This window comes from Mustela nivalis, assembly GCF_964662115.1.
Source record: "Mustela nivalis genome assembly, chromosome: 13".
NCBI classification, from domain to species: Eukaryota; Metazoa; Chordata; class Mammalia; order Carnivora; family Mustelidae; genus Mustela; species Mustela nivalis.
The window spans coordinates 57,595,313-57,621,226 of record NC_139032.1 but is presented as its reverse complement, the minus strand read 5'-3'; the positions used below and the strand labels follow the sequence as shown (position 1 = coordinate 57,621,226).

The 25,914-nt window shown below is 40.6% G+C and overlaps 1 protein-coding gene and 1 long non-coding RNA gene across 2 annotated transcripts in view; one reads left to right on the top strand and one right to left on the bottom strand.

The window, feature by feature from the left end:
- Positions 1 to 25,914, bottom strand: part of LOC309846075 — a 277,012-nt gene that overhangs the window by 226,446 nt on the left and 24,652 nt on the right. The window lies entirely within an intron of this gene.
- On the top strand, positions 1,978 to 25,545 carry LOC309847219 (uncharacterized protein; the record flags this gene model as incomplete). Its single annotated transcript, XM_082697153.1, has 7 exons — positions 1,978 to 1,999; positions 2,323 to 2,452; positions 4,688 to 5,114; positions 5,606 to 5,701; positions 19,089 to 19,128; positions 20,187 to 20,241; positions 25,300 to 25,545. 7 exons carry the CDS (start codon positions 1,978 to 1,980, stop codon positions 25,325 to 25,327), a joined length of 798 nt encoding a protein of 265 aa, XP_082553279.1. The 3' UTR covers positions 25,328 to 25,545.

Genomic DNA, 25,914 nt, shown 5'->3' with positions numbered 1-25,914 from the left:
ACTTCCCAACTCCAGGCATCAGAATCTCTTATACCGGACTCCTCTGAACCCCGGCCACCCTAGAGATTGTCAAACACTACTGAGGCTCTGTCAGGAGTTCACCAAGCAAATATTTTCACCCAACAGACTACAGCTCTTTGGTGGACACTCACAACTCAGATGTTAGCCATCCAAGCTATGACCCCTTCCCCAATGTTTGGCTTGGAGACCAAGAGATGGGCAACCTTAGTTCAGGGCAGCAAGCTCCAAAATATGAACAAGGTGCTTGAGAAATTAACAAAATCAGTTTTAACCTCTAGAAAAACAAATAGTAGTAATTGTCAAGAACAGTGCAGGGGCTGGGATTTTGCTCTATTTTTTAAAAATATTTATTTATTTATTTTAGGTGGGGGAAAGAGCACAAGTGGGGGGAGGGCCAGAGGGAGAGAGTTTCAAGCAGACTCTGCGCTGGGCATGGACCCTGACGCAGGACTCGATCTCATGACTCTGAGATCATGACCTCAGTCAAAATCAAGAGCCAAATGCCCAACCAACTCAGCCACCCATGCATCCCTAGATTTTACTGTGTTTTTAAGTTAACAAGATATCCTATTACTGCTTCATGAATGCTGGCAGAAGACACAAGACTCCTGGGTAAGATATCAAGGATTTTACTACTCACAGTACAACCATAGCAAGAGATTTAGCATGGTTTTTCTGTATTAGTTCTCCGTGTCTATCAAATGCCTTGGGTGTAGCACAGGATCTATGACCTATACCTACTCATACAGTGGGCTGTGTTACAGGAGAGGAATGCTAAGGTTTGGGGTTTCACACCTTTTACAGAAAGAAAAAGCAAGCCTGATCACTGTCCAGGGAGAGATGTTGCTTTATTTTTCAAGGTTGCTTGTTGTAAATACAATTCTAAGAAATGGCCTAGAAAACAGTCAGTGTCCCACATTGTTGACCTACCCAGTAAAAACATTCAAGGATGCTAAGAGCCCATGCTAGGTTGTCTCTCCCAACCATGACTAACAATGGTTAAAAACAAATGAATGGTGAAGGGGAAAAGTGTTTTCCATGTCCTGAAAGAAGTCCTAGGAGAGATACCCAGGTTAAAAAGAAAATCAAATTTTGATTTGGCCCACAAATTATGCTTAATGATTATTTCTTTAGCAGATAACTAGAATTATGGTTTTCTGTGTCCTTATCGAAGAAGAAAAGAGAGAGAGAAGATATTATCATAGAGACAACATGAATGTTGAAGAATCTGTGGTAACTTGAGAAGGGCTTAAAAAAAAATTCAAGGGTCTGGGGCAAGTGGTGGTAAATCCCAATGGGACGAGAAAGTAGAATAGGCCCATTTAGTCAAACAAAATGAGGTATGAGATGACAACCTAAACCTTTCCTTGGTACTCTTTGTGGGGAAAGTCTCTAAGCTGGTTTCCCCCATGTTCTCAACCCCTGGTGTTCATGCTTTGTGTCATTACATCCTCTTGAGTGTTAACAGACCTGCAATTTAGTTGTAATTAACAGAATGATGGCAGAAGTAATAAGATGTTACTTTTGTACTTACATTACATTATATAAGACTGTCTTCTAGAATACTTTTTCTAAGTCTCTCCTTTCTGGCTTGATAAAATGGCTATTTTGGGAAAGTCCATGTACCCTCTAGGAACTGTAAGTGGCCTTTAGATGATGACCATGGCCTCCAGCTAAGAGACACCAAGAATCCAGTGCCCTTGGTCATATGACTGCAAAGAAATGAATTCTGCCAACAACGTGACTAAGCTTGGAAGATTCTTCCCCATTCAGGCCTCCAGTGAGAACACAGCCCAGCCAATATTTTACAGACTTCTCAGTAGTTGGAATTCTTCTCACTAAGTTGGAATTCTGACTCACAGAGGTTGTGAGATCATAAATTGTGTATTATCTTAAGCCACCACATTTGTGGTAACTTGTTGCAGAGTAACAGGAAACTAATACACTGTTGTAGCCATGAAAGTAAAAGTGTCTGACAGTAAGGTATATGTGGGCAGCATGCAGCTTGTATGTGTCCAAGGCACACACATTCTCTGTAGAGCATCTGCTTAAAGTTCAGTGAGATTATTTACAAGAGCAAGTGGAGTTAGGATGAAGAAGGAGCTGTTCCACAGTACGAGTTTGGGAAGAAAGAGAGAAGGAGACGGTATCTAGGTAGATCTTCTCCCTCAGCTCATTCTATAAAGACACATAGCTACAGAGAGTGTGCTGCTCTCTTAATAAGTTGGAACCATCTCATCCCACATATTAAATGTAAATTACCCTTTTGTGCTTTCATCTGATTTTTTGATATGGGAATAGCGAATATCTGTGAAAGGCTCAAAGATGTAACTGGCAGTGATCTTGTAGAAAATGGGGAGGAATGTCACCCAGGAAGTAACAGAGTAAAAGAAACCTCTGAAAAGGAAAGTGGAAGAAACAACCCAAATCAGTAAGTTTCACAGGTAGAAATAGGAACTCCAGATTTTCTTTGAGTTCAGGAAGAAGGAACAATCAGAATAGTTTCCACTGCTTTACACAGAACAAATGTTGAATAAATCTTAAAGAAATGCTGCAAAGATGGTTGGAGGAAGCAAAGAGTTTATTTGAGACCACAGTGTCAGTATCCTCTCTGTAGTTCAAAGGGGGCCAGAAGGGTCTGAGAAGACCACTTCTTCAGAACTTGTTTCTAGAAACAATGTAATCAAGAAGTCATCATATCCACTGTGCTTCCTCAGAGATGGAACCTGATTGGTGAGTTGGAGTTAGCAGGGATGATGCTAGGTAACCAATAATACAGAAATGTGTCATTTCTTTGATCACAGGAGAGAGCTACCAAATTTGTAATTTGGCCAGTTTCCATATCATATCACATTTCTTTTGGATATATAATAAAGAGTAGAAATGCTGGGTCATATGAAAATTCTTTTTAAAATTTTTGAAGAACCATGAAACATTTCCATAGCAGCTACACAATTTTACATTTCTACCAACAATGTACCAGCATTCTAATCTCTCCACATCCTTCCATTATTTTCCATTTTTTTGAGAATAGTGCTGGTTAGCCATTTATGTGTCTTCTATGAAGAAATGGCTATTCACATCCTCTCCATTTTTGAATCGAGTGTAGTTTTTGTTGTCATTGACTTGTAGGAGTTCGTTATACACAGTAGATATTAGGTGTTTAGCAGATATATGATTTGCAGATATTTTCTCCTATTCCATGGGTGTCCTTTCACTCTCTTCAGTGAATTCTTTGATGCACAAATTTAAATTTTGAGGAGGTCCAATTTTTCTATTTTTTCTCTCATGTCTGTGCTTTTGATGTTATACTTAAGAAACTACTGGCAAATCCAAGGTTGTGGAGATGTTTCCCTTAGTGTTCTATATAGTTTTACCTCTTAAAATTAGGCAAACATACATTCTTGCTTGTCTCTCTGATATCTCTTCCCAAATAAAATCTGAAAAACAGAATTCATGATTTCAAGCTTTGTGACCTTGGACAAATTGCTTAAAATCTCTGAGTCTCAGATTAATGATCACTGAAGGGATAATTTCACAAGGTTGTTAAGAGTCATATGTTTAAACATAGTATAGTGCCTAGCACACTGGAGCTCGATAATCCCATGCATTCTTCTTCTTTCCTTCAAAGGACTTTCTCTTCCAGGACCTGCCAGCATCAATTATTCCACCTGATCTTCACTGCTTGCTTGTGGATGGTCAAGCCCAGGGCCCCAAGTCTCCTATCTTTGCTTCAGAGGCTTCACTGGTCCTCCCTTCCCTTTTGCCCTTTGCTCTAATAGAAGTTCCTGCCTCCACAAAAATCCAGCTTGGAGCCAACCTGGGCTACCACGGAGAATAAAATTTCTAATGGCGTGGGGGTTGGAATGGACAAAGGCAGCAGTCCTGCAGGGCCCCAGCCTCTCGACCACTATGGAGGGACTCAATTAAGGGCACACCGAGACCGAGAAAGGTCAAGGCCAAAGTGGGCATATGGGGAGTTACTCCTGGCCTAGATCCATGGCAGGCTCCTCTCCTTCCAGTCAGGTTCCTTCCAGGCAGTTCTAAGGAGCAGTCTAAAGTATGCCTTTATTACAGGGGTCCTCTGTGGGGTCCATCTCCACCGCGCAGGCTCCTGAGGCTCCCGAGGCTCCCCTCTTTTCTCAAATGGTCTTCCACCGAGACAACATCAGAGACCACCCTTGCCGTCTGGTAGTCATACAGACGGTCTCTCTGAGGGGACAGTGCTCCCACACTGCGCCTCCCCATGGCAGCAAATGCAGACAGAGCCCTTCACACAGAGCCCTGTGTGAGTCTCCATTCACACAGGGGTCCTCCTGGGGGGCGGCTCCCGGCACCGCCTCCGGGGCTCTCCCAAGGGGCAGAGGCAGGGACACTCGGGGTTTATCCACTTACTCAAGGACTCCCTTCGGGGCGGCTCCCACACAACACCTCAGAGTCCCCACAGGGTTGTCCGAGGCCCGCAGACCCGTCCCTTAGGGTGCCTGCCGGTCCCCGCCGCCCCCGCCCCCGCTTACCGGGACCGTCAGGGTGCGGGACGCGGGTCCGGGACTGGCGGACTCTACACCGCGAACCCCGCGCCGCCCATGGCCGCTCGGGAGCCGGCGTGCTGGGGCCAAGCGCCGGGAGCAGGCGGCGCGGGCGGAGCAGCAGGCTGAGGCGGCAGCGGCGGCGACGCGCGCGCCCCAAGCACACCCACCCTCCCCACCCCCCGCCCCGCGCGACTGCGGCGCGTGCGCCCGCGCGAGACGACCTCCGCGGGCCGGTGGGCCAGCGCCCGGCCCCGCCCTCCTGCGCCGCGCGGCGCGGCCCTCTGGGCTCAGCTGGCGACCTCGCGTGGGACTGAGGCGCTGAGGAACCGCAGGAGGGCGGCGGCCGGCTCCGACGACGGGTGGGTCCGGGTGGCAGTGGGCGGCCCCGACCAGCGCCCGGCTCTGCGGCGCCGGGTCTTCTCGGCGGTCGGGCCGCCAGCGGCAAGGTCAGTGCCGGCCCGTAGGAGGCGTCCCGAGAGGGGACTCCGCGGCAGCTCGCGGCTCTCGTCGCCCGCCCGCCGCCGAAGCGAAGCGTCCTGCCACCCGCACCTGCCTAGGGAGGTGAGAATGACTCATCCAAGCGGCCTCGGCTGGAGCCCTTCCCTTTCTCACCAAACCCAGGTGCCCCGTCAAGGCCTCGGGGTCGACTACCCGCGCGTTAGGGCACTCACCTTCGCGGTTCCCCACTGCGGAGTGTCCAGATGAGCCCTCACAAAGTGCTCTGCTGGCCCAGCTGCTCCTGTGCGCTGTTTTCTGAGGTTATTGGTCCTCCATCTCCAGCAGCCACTCTTTGCAGGGGCAGCAAACTACCTCAGCATTCCTCAAACTACCCCGTTAGAGGTTCTGAAGGCTGTTCTGACATTACACCGTAACTAGATGGCTTTGAAGAAAGTGAGGGTAACAAAAAGAACGTCAGAAGTCATGAAGTCCCTAACAGCTAATTATAAAGCAGTAACTGAAGAAATACAGATGATATGCTGAGGATTTTTATTTAAACTATTTTTAAATGTTTAATATTTTGCTTACATTTTTAATATACTTCCTGTTTACAGGTAAATTCAGAAATACAATTCAGTTCATCCTGTGGGGGATACAAAGACAAACATTTTGTTTTTACCATCATGAAACTTAACAATATGGAATATAAAGTAAGTACAGTACTATATACAACTATCCACCTTTAAACAAAATGCCAGCTACTAAACACTGTATATGTATTAAGAAATTTAAACTTTACAACATCACGATAAAGTATTGTATTTCATTGCTTAGATTATACAGATGCAGAGAGGCACAGAGAGGTTAAACCGCCTGCTTAAGATCACATAGCTAATACATGGAATCTAGGTATTTAGACCCCAGATCCCATTCTCCTAACCATTTGTTTTGCTGCACTGCCTCCAGAACCACCTTGAGGATATGCATCATCCCACAAAAATATTTTTTCAAGGACACTTATTATGTAAATAATACTGTTATAAGGTGTGTTATAAAATTCATGATCCTATGTGGGGTATAATGTTTTATTAATGAAGTTTGAGATAGTGGGTATAAAAGTGGTACTTACATATTTGTTTGCAGTTATATCAGTGCACGTAAAGATTCTTGGTACTGTCTGTATACCATCTCTTTTTGTCTTTATTTCATATTCACCATTGTTGGCAATTTTTTAAAAATTTTTTTAAAGATTTTATTTATTTATTTATTTGACAGAGATCACAAGTAGGCTGAGAGGCAGGCGGAGAGAGAGGAAGGGAAGCAAATTCCCTGCGGAGCACAGAGCCGGATATGAGGCTCAATCCCAGGACCCTGGGATCATGAACTGAGCCTAAGGCAGTGGCTTAAACCACTGATCTCTCCAGGTGCCCCTATTGTTTCCAAATTTTACATCTCACACAAGAAAAATGTAATGACAGTATTATTACTCATAAGACCGTTACTTCTCATTACATCTTGAAATAAAGTAGGTCTTCTTGCCTCTTTAGTTTCCTAATATCATTTTTTTATTGCTAGTTGTATTATTACTTATAACACCACATCATCCATCTTGCCACCTGTGAATACTGGTTTCTAATGCTCTCTCAAAACTTAATAGAATCAAAAAGAATAAAATATCTGGGAATAAATTCAACAAAAGAAATATAAAACTAATACTCTGAGAACTATGAAAAATTGTTGAAAAGAAATTAAAGATCTAAGTAAAGATTTTTTTAAATCCCATGTTCATGAATCTGAAGACAAATTAAGATGACAGTATTCTCTAGATTGATGTATAGATTCAACACAATACCTACCAGAATCCCAGCTGACTTCTTTTTTAGAAATTGACAAGCTGATTCTAAAATTCATATAGAATTACAAAGGATCTTGAATAGCTAAAATAATCCTGGAAAAGAAGAATAAAGTAGGAGGACTCACACTTCCTAATTTCAAAATTTGCTAGAACGCGGTAGTCAGTGTGTTACTGTGTAAACAAGGATAGACATTTGTATCAATGAGACAAAATTGGGAGTCCAGAAATAAACCCATACATCTATGGCCAACTGATTTTCAACAAGAGTGCCAAAACTATTCAGTGAGATAAGGATAGTTTCTTCAACAGATAACAGATAACAGACAACTGGATATCCACATGCAAAATAATGAAGTTACCTTATACCATACACAAAAATTAACTCAAAATCATCAAAGACCTAAACCTAAAAGCTAAACTATAAAACTCTTAGAAGAAAACAAGGGGAAAATCTTCATTACACTAGACTTAGCAAAGATTTCTTGGATATGACACCAAAGACACAGGCAACAAAAGGAAAAACAGGTAACTGGACCAAAATTGATTTTGACCAAAATCAAAAACTTCTGTGCATCAAGGTACACTATCAAGATTGTGAAAATACAGCCCATGGGATGGGATAAAATATATTTATAAATCATATATTTAATAATTTGCATCTAGAATATGTAACTTAATAACAAAAAGATAATCATATTCTAAATGGGCAATGGATCTAAAAGATGTTTCTTCAAAGATATACATATAGCCAGAAAGTACATGAAATAACGTTCAATATCATTAATCATGAAAGGAATGCAAATCAATAACACTATAAGATGTCACTTCATACCCGCTAGAATGGCTTAAATCAAAAAGTCAGATAACAACAAGTTTAGCAAAGATTGGAGAAATGAAATCTTCCTACACTGCTGATGAGAATATAAAGTGGTGCAGCCACTTTAGAACACAGTCTAGCAGTTCCTCAAATTATTAAACATAGCATTACCATATGACCCAATAATTCTACTCTTAGGTATATTTTCAAGAGTAATGAAACATATCCGCACAGTAACTTGCATATAAATATATATAGCAGCACTATTTATAATAGCCAAAAAGTGGAAATAACATAAATATTCACCAATGGATATCTGGATAAGTAAAATGTGATATCTCTAAAGGAATAGTATCCAGCCATAAAAAAATGAAGTGCTGAGGGGCACCTGGGTGGCTCAATCAGTTCAGGCTTCTGACTTCAGCTCAGATCATGATTTCAGGATGGTGAGATCCAGCCCCATGACAGGCTCTGTGCTCAGCGGGGAGTCTGCTTGTCCCTCTGCCCCTCCCCTCTCATGCTCTCTCTCTCAAAGAAATAAATCTTTAAAAAAAATAATGGTAGGTGAAAGAAGCCAATCACAAAAGATAACACACTCTATGATTCCATTTATATGAAAGTCCAGAACAGGGAAATCTATAGAGACAGAAAGTAGATTAGTGGTTGCTTAAGGTGGAAGGTTGGGGAGGACATAGGATTGATAGCTAAAAGGTATGATGTTTCTTTTTTAAGTGATTAAAATGTTTGAAAAATATAGTAATGGTTGTACATATCTGTGAATATACCAAAAATTGAATTGCATACTATAAATGGATGAATTTGGAATGTATGATAAATATGAATTAAATCTCAATAAAACTTTTTTTTGAAGTGCATGCATTCAGGAATAGAGAGATCTATGTTCAGATCCTGAAAGTGTAATTAGTAGTTATCTGTCCTTGGAATAGGTCTTAATATCTTAATATCTCTGAGTCTATGAAATGGAGATTAAAATAATGCATATCAGACACTTAGCATGCCTAGAATAAAGTATATACCTAGTAAGTGTCAGCTACTATATTGCCCAGTCTTGCAAAACTGTTCAGTTCTGGAATCCCAATTTCGCAAACATTGCTATGCCATTTATAGAATACTCCCTTTAAGCCTACAGCCCTGAGGACACAGTAAGAATGGTATATAGGAAGTTTGTATGTTGCCTATGATGATGTGTTAGCTTAGAAATGTATACTTTCTTATTTTGCCATTGACTCACTGCTTTTAATCATCTACCCATCACCTCGAACTTACTCATCAAATCAATCCTCTTTTCATATTAATGAGCTCTCTTCCATTTGCTCTCTTCCATCTAATTCAAATAAATTTGAAGAACAAAAGTAAAGTTATTGGTTCATATAACAGGAAGTTGGAAAATCCAGGGGTGGAGCTGAGCTCACATACTCAAAAATTATCATTTCTTTCCAATCTTGGATCTTATTTCCAATCTTGGATCAATGACTCCTTTTATTGGCAGAGTTTTTAAACAAAGTTTAGTCAGGCTCCTCTGAACTCTACTCAACCAAGCCCTGACTTTTGACCTTTTGTGTTATCTCTGCATTGTCCAATTTTAGCAAGAATCCTACTGAGTCCATTCAACCAGAATCCCCCATCCTTGATATCTGATCACACTCAGTATCTGATAGGGTTCATCTTCCACCATTCCTTAGGTGAGGTTGATCTCCCTGGCCTGCCTTCAACAAAAATCTTGTTAGGCTGGGCACCTGGGTGGCTCAGTTGGTTAAGCAGCTGCCTTCAGCTTAGGTCATGATCCTGGAGTCCCTGGATCGAGTCCCACATCAGGCTCCCTGCTCAGCAGGGAGTCTGCTTCTCCCTGGGACCCTCCCCCTTCTCATGATTCTCTCTCATTCTCTCAAATAAATAAAATCTTAAAAAAAAAAAATCTTGTTAGGTTGTTTTTCTAGACTCCTCCCTTAGTTTTGATGTTTCCTTTTAACTTTCCATCTACTGACCACCCCCTCTACTCCTTGGCTATATACTCCCACTTTTCCTTGTTATATTTGGGGTCGAGCCCAATCTCTCTCTTCTACTGCAAAACCCATTGTAGTGGTCCCCATATCTATTGTGATAGTCACCTGAGTAAAGTCTGCCTTATTATTCTTTAACAAGTATCACTAATAATTTTTCTCTTTAACATCACACCTACTGAGCCATACTGGGACAGTAGGATCATAGCTGCAAGCAGTTTCAGGATTATGTCATTCCAGTTTAGCAGGCCCAGAGGAAAGAGAAAACATCTTTCTCAGCATCTCTATTTTTAAAAATCTAAGGGATAATTGGGCGGTTAGTTAAGCACTGGACTCTTGGTTTCAGCTCAGATTGTGATCTCGTGGGTCTGTGATTAGCAGAGTCTGCTTGAAGATTCTCTCCCTCTGTCCCTGCCCCTACTTGTTCTGTTCTCTCTTTCTCTTTCTCTCAAATAAATACATTAAATCTTTCAAAAAATCTAAGAGATTTCTCAGAGCAGCTCCGTGAAGGATGGATTTTCTAAGCTTAAGAGAATGCATATTAATACCACATATTATGTATTATGTCCCTCTCCAACATTAAATGTGTATTTTGCTTTAGTACTTAAAAGGGTCTACAAGGGGCTAATCTTTATTGACCAAGGAAGAGCATAAATGGTGCCTATTTCAACTGAAAATGGCATGCTGGTCATCTCTTCCATAAAGATTTTCTTGAGGAAGGCTCTTAGAACATTAGTCTGATGAATTGTTGGACCAGGATTGATACACCCAGTAGAATAATGGAACCATTCAGGCTGCATTCTATCAAGCTGCTGAATTTCAAAGGAAATAGATCCTGGCCTTCTCTTCAGCCTCTGTCTTTATACTCCATACCTTACCCTTTTTCTTTTTTCTTTTCCTTTTTTCTTTAAGTTTTGTTAATCAATATACAGTGCAATATTGGTTTCTGGAGTGGAATTCAGTGATTCGTAACTTACATACCATACCCAGTGCTCATCACAACAAGTGCCTTCTTTAATACCCATCACCCATCTACTTCCCTCCATCTCCTATTGCTTTTTTCTGACCTAACTCTGGCCTCCAGACAGATTCAGAACATGCTGGGTCCAGGATTCTGGTGGTCTACTGCTTTTAAAATTTTTAATTTTAATAGACTTCATTTTTTTAAAAGATTTTATTTATTTATTTACTTACTTGTCAGAGAGAGAGAGAGCAAGTGCACATGAGCATGAGCAGGGGGAGGGGCAGAAGAAGAGGCAGGCTCTTGCTGAGCTAGGAGCCCCATGCAGGACTTGATCCCAGGACTCTGGGATCATGACCTGAACTGAAGGCAGATGCTTAACTGACTGAGCCACCCAGGCATCCCTAGACTTTATTTTTTAAAGCATTTTGGTTCACAGAAAATTGAGTGGAAGTTACAGAGATTTCCCATATACCCCTGGTCCCCCCAACACACACAGCCACCTCCATTATCAATATCCCCTCATCACAGTGGTACATTTGTTAACAACTGATGAGCCTACATCAGGTCATCATCAGAGTCCATAATCTACATAAAGTCTTGGTGTTGTACATTATATGGGTTTGGGCAAATGTATAATGATGTGTATATATCATTATAGTGTCATGCAAAATATTTTCACTGCCCTAAAAATCCTCTGTGTTCTGCCTATTGATTCCTCCCTTCCCCCAACCCCTGACAACCACTGATCTTTCTACTGTCTCCATAGTTTTAACCTTTTCTGGAATGTCATACAATTAGAATCATGTAGTATGTCACCTATTCAGATTGGTTTCTTTCACTCAGTGATACACATTTGTGTTTCTTCCATATATTTTCCTTTTGGAATTTAGTAAGTTATAGCTTCCCCACTAAAAAGTTTGAACTTTGTTTTGTTAATATTTTTAAACTCTATTTTAATTCCAATATAAATAATATACAATATTATATTTGTTTCAGGTGTACAATGTAATGATTAAACAGTTCCAGACTTCACCCAGTGCTCATCACAAGTGCACTCCTTAATCCCCATCACCTATTTCACCTATCCCTCCAGTCCCCACCCCCTCTGGTAACCAACATTTTGTTTTCTATAGATAAAAGTCTGTATTTTGGTTTGTCTCCCTCTCTTTTGATCCTTTGTTGATTTTTTAAAATTTTATTTTCTCAGTGTTCCAAGATTCATTGTCCATACACCACACCAAGTGCTCCATGCAATACATGCCCCCCCTTATTACAACCAGGCTCACCCATCCCTCCACCTCCCTCCCCTCCAAAACCCTGTTTGTTTCTCAGAGTCCACAGTCTCTCATGGTTTACCTCCCCCTCCAATTTCCCCCAATTCACTTTTCCTTTCCTTCTCCTAATGTCCTCCATGTTATTCTTTTTTTCTTTTTAAGATTTTTTTAAAGATTTTATTTATTTATTTGACAGAGAGAGAGAGAGATCACAAGTAGGTAGAGCAGCAGGCAGAGAGAGAGGGAGAAGCAGGCTCCCTGCTGAGCAGAGAGCCCGTGGGGCTCGATCCCAAGACCCTGAGATCATGACCTGAGCTGAAGACAGAGGCTTAACCCACTGAGCCACCCAGGTGCCCCTTTTTTTAGATTTTATTTATTTATTTATTTGTTTGTTTGTTTGTTTTCAGCATAACAGTATTCATTATTTTTGCACCACACCCAGTGCTCCATGCAATCCGTGCCCTCTATAATACCCACCACCTGGTACCCCAACCTCCCACCCCCCGCCCCTTCAAAATCCTCAGATTGTTTTTCAGAGTCCATAGTCTCCATGGTTCACCTCCCCTTCCAATTTCCCCCAACTCCCTTCTCCTCTCTAACTCCCATGTCCTCCATGCTATTTGTTATGCTCCACAAACAAGTGAAATCATATGATAATTGACTCTCTCTGCTTGACTTATTTCACTCAGCTTAATCTCTTCCAGTCCCGTCCATGTTGCTACAAAAGTTGGGTATTCATCCTTTCTGATGGAGGCATAATACTCTGTAGTGAATATGGACCACATCTTCCTTATCCATTTGTCCATTGAAGGGCATCATGGTTCTTTCCACAGTTTGGCGACTGTGGCCATTGCTGCTATAAACATTGGGGTACCATGACCAGGTGGGATTCATCCCTGGGCTACAAGGATGGTTCAACATTCGCAAATCAATCAATGTGATACAACAAATTAATATGAGAAGAGAGAAGAACCACATGGTCCTCTCAATCGATGCAGAAAAAGCATATGACAAAATCCAGCATCCATTCCTGATTAAAACACTTCAAAGTATAGGGATAGAGGGAGCATTCCTGAACTTCGTTAAATCTATCTATCAAAGACCCACAGTAAATATCACCCTCAATGGGAAAAGTTTGCAGCCTTCCTGTTGAGATCCGGAACACAAGGATGCCCACTCTCACCACTCTTGTTCAACATAGTATTAGAAGTCCTAGCAACAGCAATCAGACAAGAAAGAGAAATAAAAGGTATCCAAATCGACAATGAAGAAGTCAAACTCTCTCTCTTCGCAGATGACATGATTCTTTATATGGAAAACACAAAAGACTCCACCCCCAAACTACTAGAACTCATACAGCAATTCAGCAACGTGGCAGGATACAAAGTCCATGTACAGAAATCAGTGGCTTTCTTATACACTAACAATGAAAATACAGAAAGGGAAATTAGAGAATCAATTCCATTCACTATAGCACCAAGAACTGTAAGATACCTGGGAATAAACCTAACCAAAAAGGTAAAGGATCTGTATTCGAGGAACTATTTATTTGACAGGTCACAAGTAGGCAGAGAGACGGGCGGGGGAGCAGCGGGAGCAGGCTCCCCGCTGAGCAGAGAGCCTGATTTGGGGCTCTATCCCAGGACCCTGAGATCATGACCTGAGCTGAAGGCAGAGGTCTAACCCACTGAGCCACCCAGGGGCCCCCTCCTTGTTATTCTTTGTGCTCCACAAGTAAGTGAAACTATATGATAATTGACTTTCTTTGCTTGACTTATTTCACTCAGCATAATCTCCTCCAGACCCATTCATGTTGATACAAAGGGTATTCATCCTTTCTGATGGAGGCGTAATATTCCATAGTATATATAGACCATATCTTCTTTATCCATTTGTCTGTTGAAGGGCATCTTGGCTCTTTCCACATTTTGGCGATTGTAGCCATTGCTGTTATGAACACTGGGGTATAGATGGCCCTTCTTTTCACTGCATCTGTATCTTTTGACTGAATATCTCTTGATTTATCAAAAAGGTATTCATCTGGGATATGTTCTAAAGGATTTGTTCCCTACTCCACTTTTCTTTAGGGTTTTTTTAATTTTTTTAAAAAGATTTTATTTATTTACTTGACAGAGATCACAAGTAGGAAGAAAGGCAGGCAGAGAGAGAGAAGGGGAAGCAGGCTCCCCGCTGAGCAGAGAGCCCGATGTGGGGTTTGATCCCAGGACCCTGGGATCATGACCTGAGCCCAAGGCAGAAGCTTTAACCCACTGAGCCACGCAGGTGCCCCTCCTTAGAGTATTTTTGACAGGGAGTCTTTAAAAGACCCCAAATTCCTCTTTTGAAACCCAGTTTATGCTTGGAAAATAGATCATATTTTTAGATGGTTCACTGCTTTAGGCATGGGATATGCATACCCCTTGAGGTATAGTGTGAGAGGTGTGAGAGTGAGACAAGTCAGTGAGAGGACAGGATTTATTCATGTTGAATCAGGGACCTGTCAGAATTCTGACAGCAGGTAGTCTGAAGACCATCTGAGAAGGCCATTTGAGAAGAAGGGTTTTTAGATGAAGTTAATAAAGGTCAAAGTAAAACAGAAAAGCTAACTCATTCTCAAGACAGTGAGTTTATTCTGAGGCAAAGTTTGAGGTTTTGTAGTGGTAATCAAATCAAACAGAAAGGCCACAGAGTCAGCCTCCTTAATATTTAATGTTATTATTGATATGGTCAGATTTATGTCTGCCATTTTGATTTTTGTTTTCTATACATTTCATGTCTTTTTTGTTCTTTTCCCCCTTATTGCCTTCTTTTACATTAAGTGAATATATTATATTATATCCTTTAATGATTTCTTATGATGACCATACTAGGTAATAAAGTTTTTTACTTATGCTTGTTTCCTCAAGACAAATTTCTAGAAGTCAAATTACTGAGTCAAGAAAAAATGGCACATTCTTTTCTTTTTTTTTTTTTTTTTTTGACAGAGATCACAAATAGAGAGGCAGGCAGAGAGAAAGAGGGGGAAGCAGATTCCCTGCTGAGCAGAGAGTCTGATGCAGGGCTTGATCCCAGGAACCCAAGATCATGACCTGAGCTGAAGGCAAAGGCTTAACCCACTGAGCCACCCAGGTGCTCCAAAATGGCACATTGTTAAGCCTTTGATATCTAGAGCCAGATCTCTCTCCAGAACAGTTGCTGCAGTTTACATTCCCATCAGCAAGGCTTTTATGTATTGTTGACTGATCCTAGGTATCTGTCATTCTCTTGGAGAGTTTTAACTTAATTCATTGTAACTGGCTCTTATATAGGTAGTGAAATTTGAGCTGAAATCTAGTAAATTAAGGTTAATTTAATGTTCAGACTGGAGATCAGCTAAGAAATGAGCATTCTTGTATTTAACACCTGGGGTTATTTAATGGTGATTAATTTCCATAGTAACATCTTGATACTGGAAGAAGTATCAAAGTATCCATAATAAAGTGAGATAAACATTTTTATCTCAAGTCCTAGCATGTCTCAGCCAATCTCAGAATGAGAATGAGAACAAGGCCATGTTGATCTGTTTGACTACAGCCTCAGCCAAACTTAACATTGGAGAGATGTAACACAAATGCATGCTTGCTTGCTTGCTTGCCTTTTTAAAAAATTTTATTTATTTATTTGACAGAGAGAGAGAGCGAAAGAGGGAACACAAGCAGGGGGAGTGGGAGAGGCGAAGAGGTAGCATGACGTGGAGCTCAATCCCTGGTCCCCAGACCCTGGACCCTGGGATCATGACCTGAGCCAAGGGCAGACATTTTTTTTCTTTTTAATATTTTATTTATTTATTTGACAGACAGAGATCGCAGGTAGGCAGAGAGGCAGGCTGGGGGGGTGGGGGGGTGGGGAGCAGGCTCCCTGCTGAGCAGAGAGCCCCAGGCAGGGCTCAATCCCAGGGATCATGACCCTGAGCCAAAGGCAGAGGCTTTAACCTACTGAGCCCAAAGGCAGACACTTAACTGAACCAGACTGAGCCACCCAGCCACCCCCACATATGCTTTCTTTAAAGCAAGTCATTCTGAGTCTAAGCCCTAGGCTTAGGCCTAAATTCTTAACACCTGAAGCTGACTGCTTTCCCTTTAGTATGTACTATCAAATTCTTTCTTCTTCTTGTGGTGATGGGATAATTCTGTATTTTGGTAGCAGTTGTGATTACACACATGTGAAAGAGTGGCTAAAATCATATACATATTGTGTCAATGTTAAATTCCAGTTTTGATATTTTACTATAATTATGTAAAATGTAGCCATTGGGAGAAATTGGGTAAGAGTACATGGGACCTCTGCAATTACTCAATAAAAAATTTACAGAAATTCTCCAAGAGCCTTTTAGTTTTTGCATAGATGAATTCACATGGATTCAAAACTCTCACTCTCTCCTATTTCTCCACCCAACCCATTACCACCATTTCTATTGCTTCCCTTATTCTTTTCTTCTATATACTTCTAATGTATTTTATATAAATACTTGAAAATATGAATATATATTCTTATTATTCCAGTTTTCCCACCAAAAGGATATGTGTTAGTCTGAGCCCTCAGAAAAGCTGTTGCCAAGACAGAATTAAATGTAAGAATAATTCTAGAGTTGTAATTGTTGGGTCAAGGGAAAATGTACTTGCAATTTATAACAAATATTTCTTAAATTTTTCTCCTTAATAATTGCACCATTTTACACTCCCATCAGAAAAATATGAGATTGTTACTTTCTCCTCACTTTGCCAAAAGAGTGTGCTATTGAACTTTTGAATTTTCAATCTGCTGCAGTGATTTTAATTTGCATTTATCTTATTAAGAGTAAGTTTGAATGTCTTTTTAAAAGATTTTTATTTATTTCAGAGAGAGAAAGCACAAGTGTGAGAGACAGGCCAAGGGAGAGAGAGAAGCAGACTCCCTGCTAGGATCCTGGCATCATAACCTGAATCAAAGGCAGCCGATTAACTGACCAAGCCACTCAGTCACTCTGTCTTTTCATGTTTTTAAGAGTCATTAGTATTTCTTTTTTAAGAGTCATTAGTATTTCTTTTTCTATGGACTGTTTCTGTCCTTTATAAATACTTCTGCTGGCTTACTAACTGCTTTTTATATGTAAGAGGAGATTGGGCTTTGAAAAAAGATTTGCAATTCAGGTTGTAATTTGTCTTTTGGCTTTTTTGTGGTGTGTTCTGACATATGTAGATATGGCAGAAGATATTCTATGCAGAATAAATTAATCACTCATTTTATGGTTTCATAGTTACTAGAAAGGCTTTCCTTTCTCCAAGGTTCTAAAACAATTATTCCATGTATTCTTCTAGTACTTTAATCTATAAACTTTTTGTATGATTTTTAAAATTAAATCTGTTGATTGGAAGTTTATCTAAGTATATAGTACAAAATATGAATTCACCTATCTTTCTTTAAAAAGCTATCCAGCTGTCCTAAAACCATTTATTTAAAAGATACGTGTGCTTAGTGGTGCCTGGCTGGCTCAAATAGAAAAGCAGGCAACTCTTGGCCCCATATTCATGATTTGGAGCCCCACATTGGGAGTAGAGATTGCTTAAATAAACAAACAGACTTTTTAAAAAATTTTTTAAAAAAGATACATGTTTACTGTACTGATTTGAAATGACACCTCTATCATATACTACTATGTGTTTGTTCTATTCTTGAACATTTTCATTAGTTCCATTTATCTGTCAGTCTATTCATGCACAAGTACCATCATGTTTTAATAATTAAGGCTATATAATTTTTTAAATTATTTGATATCACTAATCTCAGTTCTATCATAGTTCTTCCTGTTGAGAGTTTTACTATTTTTGCTTACTTCCAACCATAAATTTAGAAATCAGCCTAGTTGGGGCACCTGGGTGGCTCAGTGGGTTAAAGCCTCTGCCTTCGGTGCAGGTCATGATCCCAGGGTCCTGGGATCGAGCCCGCATCGGGCTTTCTGCTCAGCAAGCAGCCTGCTTCCTCCTCTCTCTCTGCCTGTTTCTCTGCCTACTTGTGAATAAAATCTTATTGAGATCACATTAAAATAGGAGCATCTGGGTGGCTCAGTTGGTTAAGCATGGAACTCTTGGTTTTGACTCAAGTTGCGATTTCTGAGTGGTGAGATCAAGTCCCTATAGGGCTCAGAGGGAGTCTGCTTGGGATTTTCTCTCCCTCTGCCCCTCCTCCCACTCGCCCATGCACTCTCTCTCTCTCTCTCAAATAAATAATTTTAGAGAGAGAGAAAGAAAGAGCAGACAGGGAGAGGCAGTGGGAGAGAATCTCAAACAGACTTTCTGCTGAGCCAGGAGCCTACCGGTGCTCTATCCCGGGACCCATGTGATCCTGACCTGAGTTGAAATCACAAGTCCCACGCTTAACTGAACGAGACAACCAGGTGCCCCAATAAATAAATATGTTTTTAAAAACATTAACTTATAAATTAACTTTGGGATTTTTTTAGTGTTCCTATCTCTAAGAATATGGTATGTCTTTTTTGTTGTTGTTCAAGACTGCATTTATACGTTTGAAAAGGTTTTAATATTTTTCTCAAAAAATTTTTGCTGTTTTATTCCTAAGTATTTATTATTTTGGGTTGCTATTGGAAAGGGGATTTTTTTCTCCAATATATCTTCCAATCGTATATTTGTATATACAAAGGCTTTTGATTTCAGCATGTTAATTTTTGTATTCAACTACCTAGTGAATTCTCTGTCTCTCTTTCCATTACTCACTCACTCTCTCTCTCTCTCTCTCTTTCGGTGGTAGTAGTAATAACACTAGTGGTAGTAGTAGTAGTAGTAATTTTTGAGTCAATTATCTTCTGTTTTTCAGACACAATCATATCACCTTCCAATAATGACTGTTTACTTTCATCTTACTAATTTTTTATGCTTTCAACTTATTTCCATTTTTTTATTGTGTTAGCCACTCTATCCTCTACCAAGTGAAGACAAGGAGAAGCCAGGTAAGCAGGTATTCAGAGATTCTAGAAGAGGCCTTCAGTGAGGGTGCTTGTTAGATTTTTTTTTTCTTTCATTGTAGCTATCAGTTGTGCCAGGCACTGTGCTAAACTCTCTTGTTTTACAAAACCCCCCATAATCCTACAAGCACTCTATGATGTTTATATAATTATCATCTTCATTTTACAGATAAAAGATCTAAAACGCAGAAAAGAAGGAACTTACCAAGGTAAAACTGAGATTCAAATCCCGTTGTAATTCCAAAGAAACTACTCTTTTAAAAAAAATTATTTTTATTCATTTGACACAGAGAGAGATCACAAGTAGGCAGCGTTGCAGGCAGAGAGGGGGCAGGGAAGCAGGCTCCCTGCTGAGCAGAGAGCCCCATGCGGGGCTCTATCCCAGGACCCTGAGATCATGACCTGAGCTGAAGGGATAGGCTTAATCCACTGAGCTACCCAGGCACCCCCAAAGAAACTACTCTTAATTGCCAGGCTAATTGGGTACATCTGAGAATACCATAAGCCTCTCTTTGCTGTAACTTTTCAGACTATAAGGAGTATGACTTTGCTAAAGACCACTACATCTGAGCTATGGTCTGTGGTTTTGGCAGGATCCATTCTCATTTCTTTTTTTTTTTAAGATTTTATTTATTTATTTGACAGATAGAGATCACAAGTAGGTGGAGAGGCAGGCAGAGAGAGAGGAAGGGAAGCAGGCTCCCTGCTGAGCAGAGAGCCTGATGCAGGGCTCGATCCCAGGACCCTGAGATCATGACCTGAGCAGAAGGCAGAGGCTTTAACCCACTGAGCCACCCAGGCGCCCTCCATTCTCATTTCTTGATGAGGTTCTTTTTTTTTTTTCTTTAAAGATTTTATTTATTTATTTGACAGAGAGAAATCACAAGTAGATGGAGAGGCAGGCAGAGAGAGAGAGAGAGGGAAGCAGGCTCCCTGCCGAGCAGAGAGCCCGATGCGGGCCTCAATCCCAGGACCCTGAGATCATGACCTGAGCCGAAGGCAGTGGCTTAACCCACTGAGCCATCCAGGCGCCCCTCTTGATGAGGTTCTTGATGGGGCTCCCTAGGATGTCCTTGAATGGATTTCTAATTGCCCATAGCCTCTGAAATAGAGTAAATTTTTGTGTGGAGTATAATTTTATTTTGTATTTTGTAAGTGGTGTCTAATGAGATAATGCAGTATTCATGAGTAAAGACACAGGGTCATGTATGTCTGCCATTCCTTGCTGCTCCATTCACATGGAACATTTGCATGTCCCCATAAACAGAAATCTTGTGGACCCATGATGTTGGGAATTGTTCAAGACCCAAAGTGAATACAAGGTAAGCATAGTAGGAAAGTCACTGACTTCCATGGAGTGTTACTAAATGTACACTTATCAAGAAGTAAAATAAAAAATAGAGTTAATTTTGTTTAGTGTTTCCATGTTTTGGTAAGATTGAGGTACATAGGGGTGCCTGGGTGGCTCAGTGGGCTAAAGCCTCTGCCTTCAGCTCAGGTCATGGTCCCAGGGTCCTGGGATTGAGCCCCGCATCCGGCTCTCTGCTCAGCGCAGAGCCTGCTTCCCTTCTTCTCTCTCTCTGCCTGCCTCTCTGCCTACTTGTGATCTCTGTCTGTCACATAAATAACTAAAATCTTTAACAACAACAAAAAAAGAATGAAGTACATATGCACGAGTTAGTTACAAAATATGAATTGTGTAATGTTGGTGATCCTGCATAAAGGTTAAATGATCTGAAATTTATACTTAAAACTGGCATTGTACAATACAATGATTAACAGTAAAATTCAGGGTTATTATTTAAAGTTCTAAATGTTTATTTAGAGTAACACTAGACAAGTAAAAAACAAACAAACAACAAAACACCAGGACAAGTCAGGAGAGGGGGAAGGAGGGACTGTAGCAAAAAGGGAAAAGTTTAATATTTTAGTACCTTTAAACACATTCTTTCCTAATTTTTTAATATAGTGTCACCATTTTCATTTTACTCTAGACCCCACAAATAATGTGACCAGCCACTTTTTTTTTTGTAATTTTATTTTATTTTTCTCAGTGTTCCAAGATTCATTGTTTATGCACCACACCCAGTGCTCCAAGCAATACCTGTCCTCCTTAATACCTACCACCAGGCTTACCCAAACACACCCTCACCACACTGCCCTCCAAAACCCTCAGTTTGTTTCTCAGAGTCCACAGTCTCTCATGGTTTGTTTCCCCCTCCGATTTCTCCCAACTCACTTCTCCTCTCCTTCTCCTATTGTTCTCCCACACAAAACAGATAATCACGTCAAAAAATGGGCAATAGGGGCGCCTGGGTGGCTCAGTGGTTAAGCCGCTGCCTTCTGCTCAGGTCATGATCCCAGGGTCCTGGGATCGAGCCCCGCATCGGGCTCTCTGCTCAGCAGGGAGCCTGCTTCCTCCTCTCTCTCTCTGCCTGCCTCTCTGCCTACTTACGATCTCTGTCTGTCAAATAAATAAATAAAATCTTAAAAATAAATAAATAAATAAATAAATAAATAAAAAATGGGCAATAGACATGAATAGACACTTCTCCAAAGAAGACATACAAATGGCTAACAGACACATGAAAAAATGTTCATCATCATTAGCCATCAGGGAGATTCAAATCAAAACTATTCAAATCAAATAACACTGAGAAACCAGCCACTTTTTAAAAAAAGGTTTTATTTATTTATTTGACAGAGATTACAAGTAGGCAGAGAGAGAGAGGAGGAAGCAGCCTCCTGCTGAGAAGAGAACCCGACTTGGGGCTTGATCCCAGTACCCTAGGACCATGACCAGAGCCAAAGGCAAAGGTTTTAACCCACTGAGCCACCCAGGTGCCCCAACCAGCCACTTTTTTAAAAACATTTTACTCATTTATTTATTTATTGGAGAGAGAGAGTTGGGGATGGGGAGCAGCATAGAAAGGTGCATGCAGCCTCACACAAAGCTCCCATCCCATGACCCCAAGACCATGACCTGAGCCCAAAGAGTCAGATGCCCAACCAACTGAGCCACCCCAGGTCCCCCTGTAACCAGCCATTTTTAACAAGCCTTCCAGTGATTCTGAAATAAGGGCAGGATTGAGAACCACAAGAGCAAATAATCTTTTTAAATTTTTAATTGTTTATTAACATATAATGTATTATTAGCCCCAGGGGGAGCAAATTATCTTTTAAAAGTTCTGGTCACTGATTCTGCAGAACCAGGAGCACTGGGTGGGTGGGTGCTGCCCTCTAGTGTCTCTGGCTGCCATCTAGTAATACTACATTTTTACGTCAGCTACGAAGGGCTTGTGGTCCTGCTGCCTGATACTACTGTGCAAAGATTTCCAAGGAAATCTTAGCTCTTGGGCATTAATAAACATGGTCATGTATAAAAATGTTATGTAAACACACAAAAATATGAAAAGAAAACTAACTGAATAGAAAATTAAGAAAACAATTACAATTACAATAGCATGAAAAGGGATAAAACACTTAGGAGTAATTTAACCAAGGAGGCAGAGTTGTTCAATAATTAGGGTGTCTCCATTTTGTCAGAAGAAAAGTTTCTAGACATCTGTTGAACACCACTGTGAATGCAATTCACACTAGTGAGCTATACACTTAAAAATTGTTACAATGGTAAATTTTAGGAACTGAAGCCATAAAACTGGAAGAAAACATAGGCAGTAAACTCCTTGACATGGGTCTCAGCAATGAGTTTTTTTTATCTGATCCCAAAAGCAAAGATAACAAGAGCAAAAATATATAAATGGGAATACATCAAACTAAAAAGCTTCTGCACAGCTAAGAAAATCATCAACAAAATGAAAAGGCAGAAAGGGAGAAAATATTTGCTGATTATATAGCTGCTAAGGGGTTAATATCAAAAATATTTCAAGAGGGGTCCCTGGGTGGCTCAGTCAGTTAAACATCCAACTCTTGATTTTGGCTTAGGTCGTAACCTCAGGGTTGTGAGATGGAGCCCTAATTGGGGCTCTGTGCTGGGCATGGAGCTTGCTTAAGATTTTCTTTCTCCTTCTCCCTCTGTCCTCCCTGCTCCAAAAAAAAAAAAAAAAAAGACCTGGAATAACAAGTATTGGCAGGGATACAAAGGGAACCATCATACATTGTTGGTGGGAATGCAAGTTGTTGGTACAGGCACTGTGGAACACAGTAGGAAGGTTCCTCAAAAAATTAAAAATAGGGGCGCCTGGGTACCTCAGTTAGTAGAGAGTCTGCATTCGGCTCAGGTCATGATCCCAGGGTGCTGGTATCGAGTCCCACATCAGGCTCCCTACTCAGCATGGACTCTCTCCTCCCTCTGCCTGCCACTCACCTTGCTCTCTCTGACAAATAAATAAATAAATATTTAAAATCTTTAAAAAATTAAAAATAGAACTACCATATGATTGATCAGTTCTAATTCTAGGTATTATCTGAAGAAAATGAAAACACTAACTTGAAAAGATAAAGGCATTTCCATGTTGCAGCATTATTTATAATAACCAAGATAGGAAACAACCTAAATATCCACTGATAGATGAATATGTAAAGAAAATGTGATATACATGCACAAATGGAATAATATTCAGCCATTAAAAAGAATGAAATCTTGCCATTTGTGACAACATGAATGGACATCAAGGGCATGTTAAGTAAAATAAGTCAGATAGAGAACAACAAATACTGAATGATCCCACTCGCATATGGAATTTAAAACAACAAAACCAAGCTCACAGAGAACAGATTGGTGGTTGCCACAGGTAAGAGGTAAGGGGTGAGAGAAATGGGTGAAGGGAGTCAAAAGGTACAAACTTCCAGTTATAAAATAATTATGTCATGGTGATTTAATGTACAGCGTGGTGACTATCGTTAACAATACTGTGTTGCATATTTGAAAGTTGCACAGAATATATCTTAAAAACCCTTCTTACACTGTTAGTGGGAATGCAAGCTGGTGCAACCACTCCGGAAAACAGCATGGAGGTTTTGGGTGGCTCAGTGGGTTGGGCCTCTGCCTTCAGCTCAGGTCATGATCTCAGGGTCCTGGGATCAAGCCCTGCATCGGGCTCTCTGCTCGCAGGGAGCCTGTTTCCTCCTCTCTCTCTGTCTCTGCCTGTCTCTCTGCCTACTTGTGATCTCTCTCTGTCAAATAAATAAATAAAATCTTTAAAAAAAAAAAAGTTGAAAGTAGAGCTACCCTATGGCCCAACAATTGCACTACTGGATATTTACCCTAAAGATACAAATGTAGTGATCCGAAGGGGCACGTGCACCTGCATTTTATAGCAGCAATGTCCACAATAGCCAAACTATGGAAAGAACCTAGATGTCCATCAACAGATGAATGGATAAAGAAGATGTAGTATATGTATACAATGGAATACTTGCAGCCATCAAAAGAAATGAAATCTTGCCATTTGCTATGGTGTGGATAGAACTAGAGCTTATTATGCTTAGCAAAATAAGTCAATCAGAGAAAGACAATTATTGTATGATCTCCCTGATATGAGGAAGTAGAGAGGCAACATGGGGTATTTGGGGGGTAGGAAAAGAATAAATGAAACAAGATGGGATCAGGAGGAAGACAAAACAGTGTGGTGAAAAAATAATGATACTGTTATGCTGAAAATAAATAAATGAAAAAAAAAACATAAGAGACTCTTAATCTCACAGAACAAACAGGGTTGCTGGGGGGAGAGGGGAGGGAGAGCGTGGTGGGGTTATGGATATTGGGGAAGGTAAGTGCTATGAAGTGTGTAAACCTGGCGATTCACAGACCTGTACCCCTGGGGCTAATAATACATTATATGTTAATTTTAAAAGATCCTCATCATGAGAAAAAAAAATTTTTGGCAAACTTGTCAGGTGATGGATGGTAACTAGAATTGTGGTGATCTTTTTGCAATATATACAAATGCTGAATCATGTTGTATACCTGAAACTAATATAATGTTATATCAATTATACCTCAAATTTTTAAAAATGATACATTTTATGTTACATGTTTCTTTTTAAATATCATTTGTTTATTTATTTGAGAAAGAGAGAGAAAGTACATGAGAGAAAGCACAAGTGGTAGAGAGGGAAAAGCAGGCTGCCTTGAAGACCCTGGGATCATGACCTGAGATGAAGGCAGACACTTAACTGACTGAGCCAGCCACTGTCCCCCTATGTTACATGTTTCTTAACATAATTTAAAATTTTAAAAATTTTAATGTTGCTGTTAAATAGCAGCAACTATGTTTTTCTGTCTCCAGTACCTAATATAATGCTGGGCAAATCTTAGGTATTCAGTAATATTTTCTGAGAATAAAACATAGCAGCACAGCAGCTCTTCATACGGTTTATGTAGAGAGACAAACTCACATCAGTGGCATGTCTTTCAGGATTTTTCTCTACGGGGCTCTGATATGACCCATGGTACATATGAGTCAACAACTCTGAACAGTTTCCTGAAGAAATTCTACTATTACAGTAACTGTGACACTGTGGCACAATCATGGAAGCAGATTCTAGCTTTGGCAAGTTTTCTGGAAACAAATGATGAAATGTGAATTTATGGTTGTGTAGAGTCCATAGAGGCTCCAGAATCCATAGAGGCTTTTCAGGTACTTCATCTCCTTTGTCTGCTCTTCACAATAATCTGTGAAGCAGGAAGGGCAAATGTGAAGATCCATGCCCACATCCTTGATGTGTTCATCACATGAATGTGCCTTTGTTTGGGAAGACTCTGATCCCACAGTCCCAACTACTCAAGCACCTTTCATCAATGAGTACCAGCTCAATAAACAAACCTGTACTAAAGGCCTACTCTGCAAAAACACGTAAGATTGTCTTTGGCTCTACCTCCTGAGTTTGGAGATAGGAACAAGGGTGAGTGAGTTGCTGCAGAGGGGTTCGCAGCAGATGGTTTTAACGGCTTAGTAGTGGGCTATCTGTAAGGTAAACAGTGCACTGCTTAGAACAGGTGCAAGGTTTGCACAATCTGGTGGTTTTGTCAT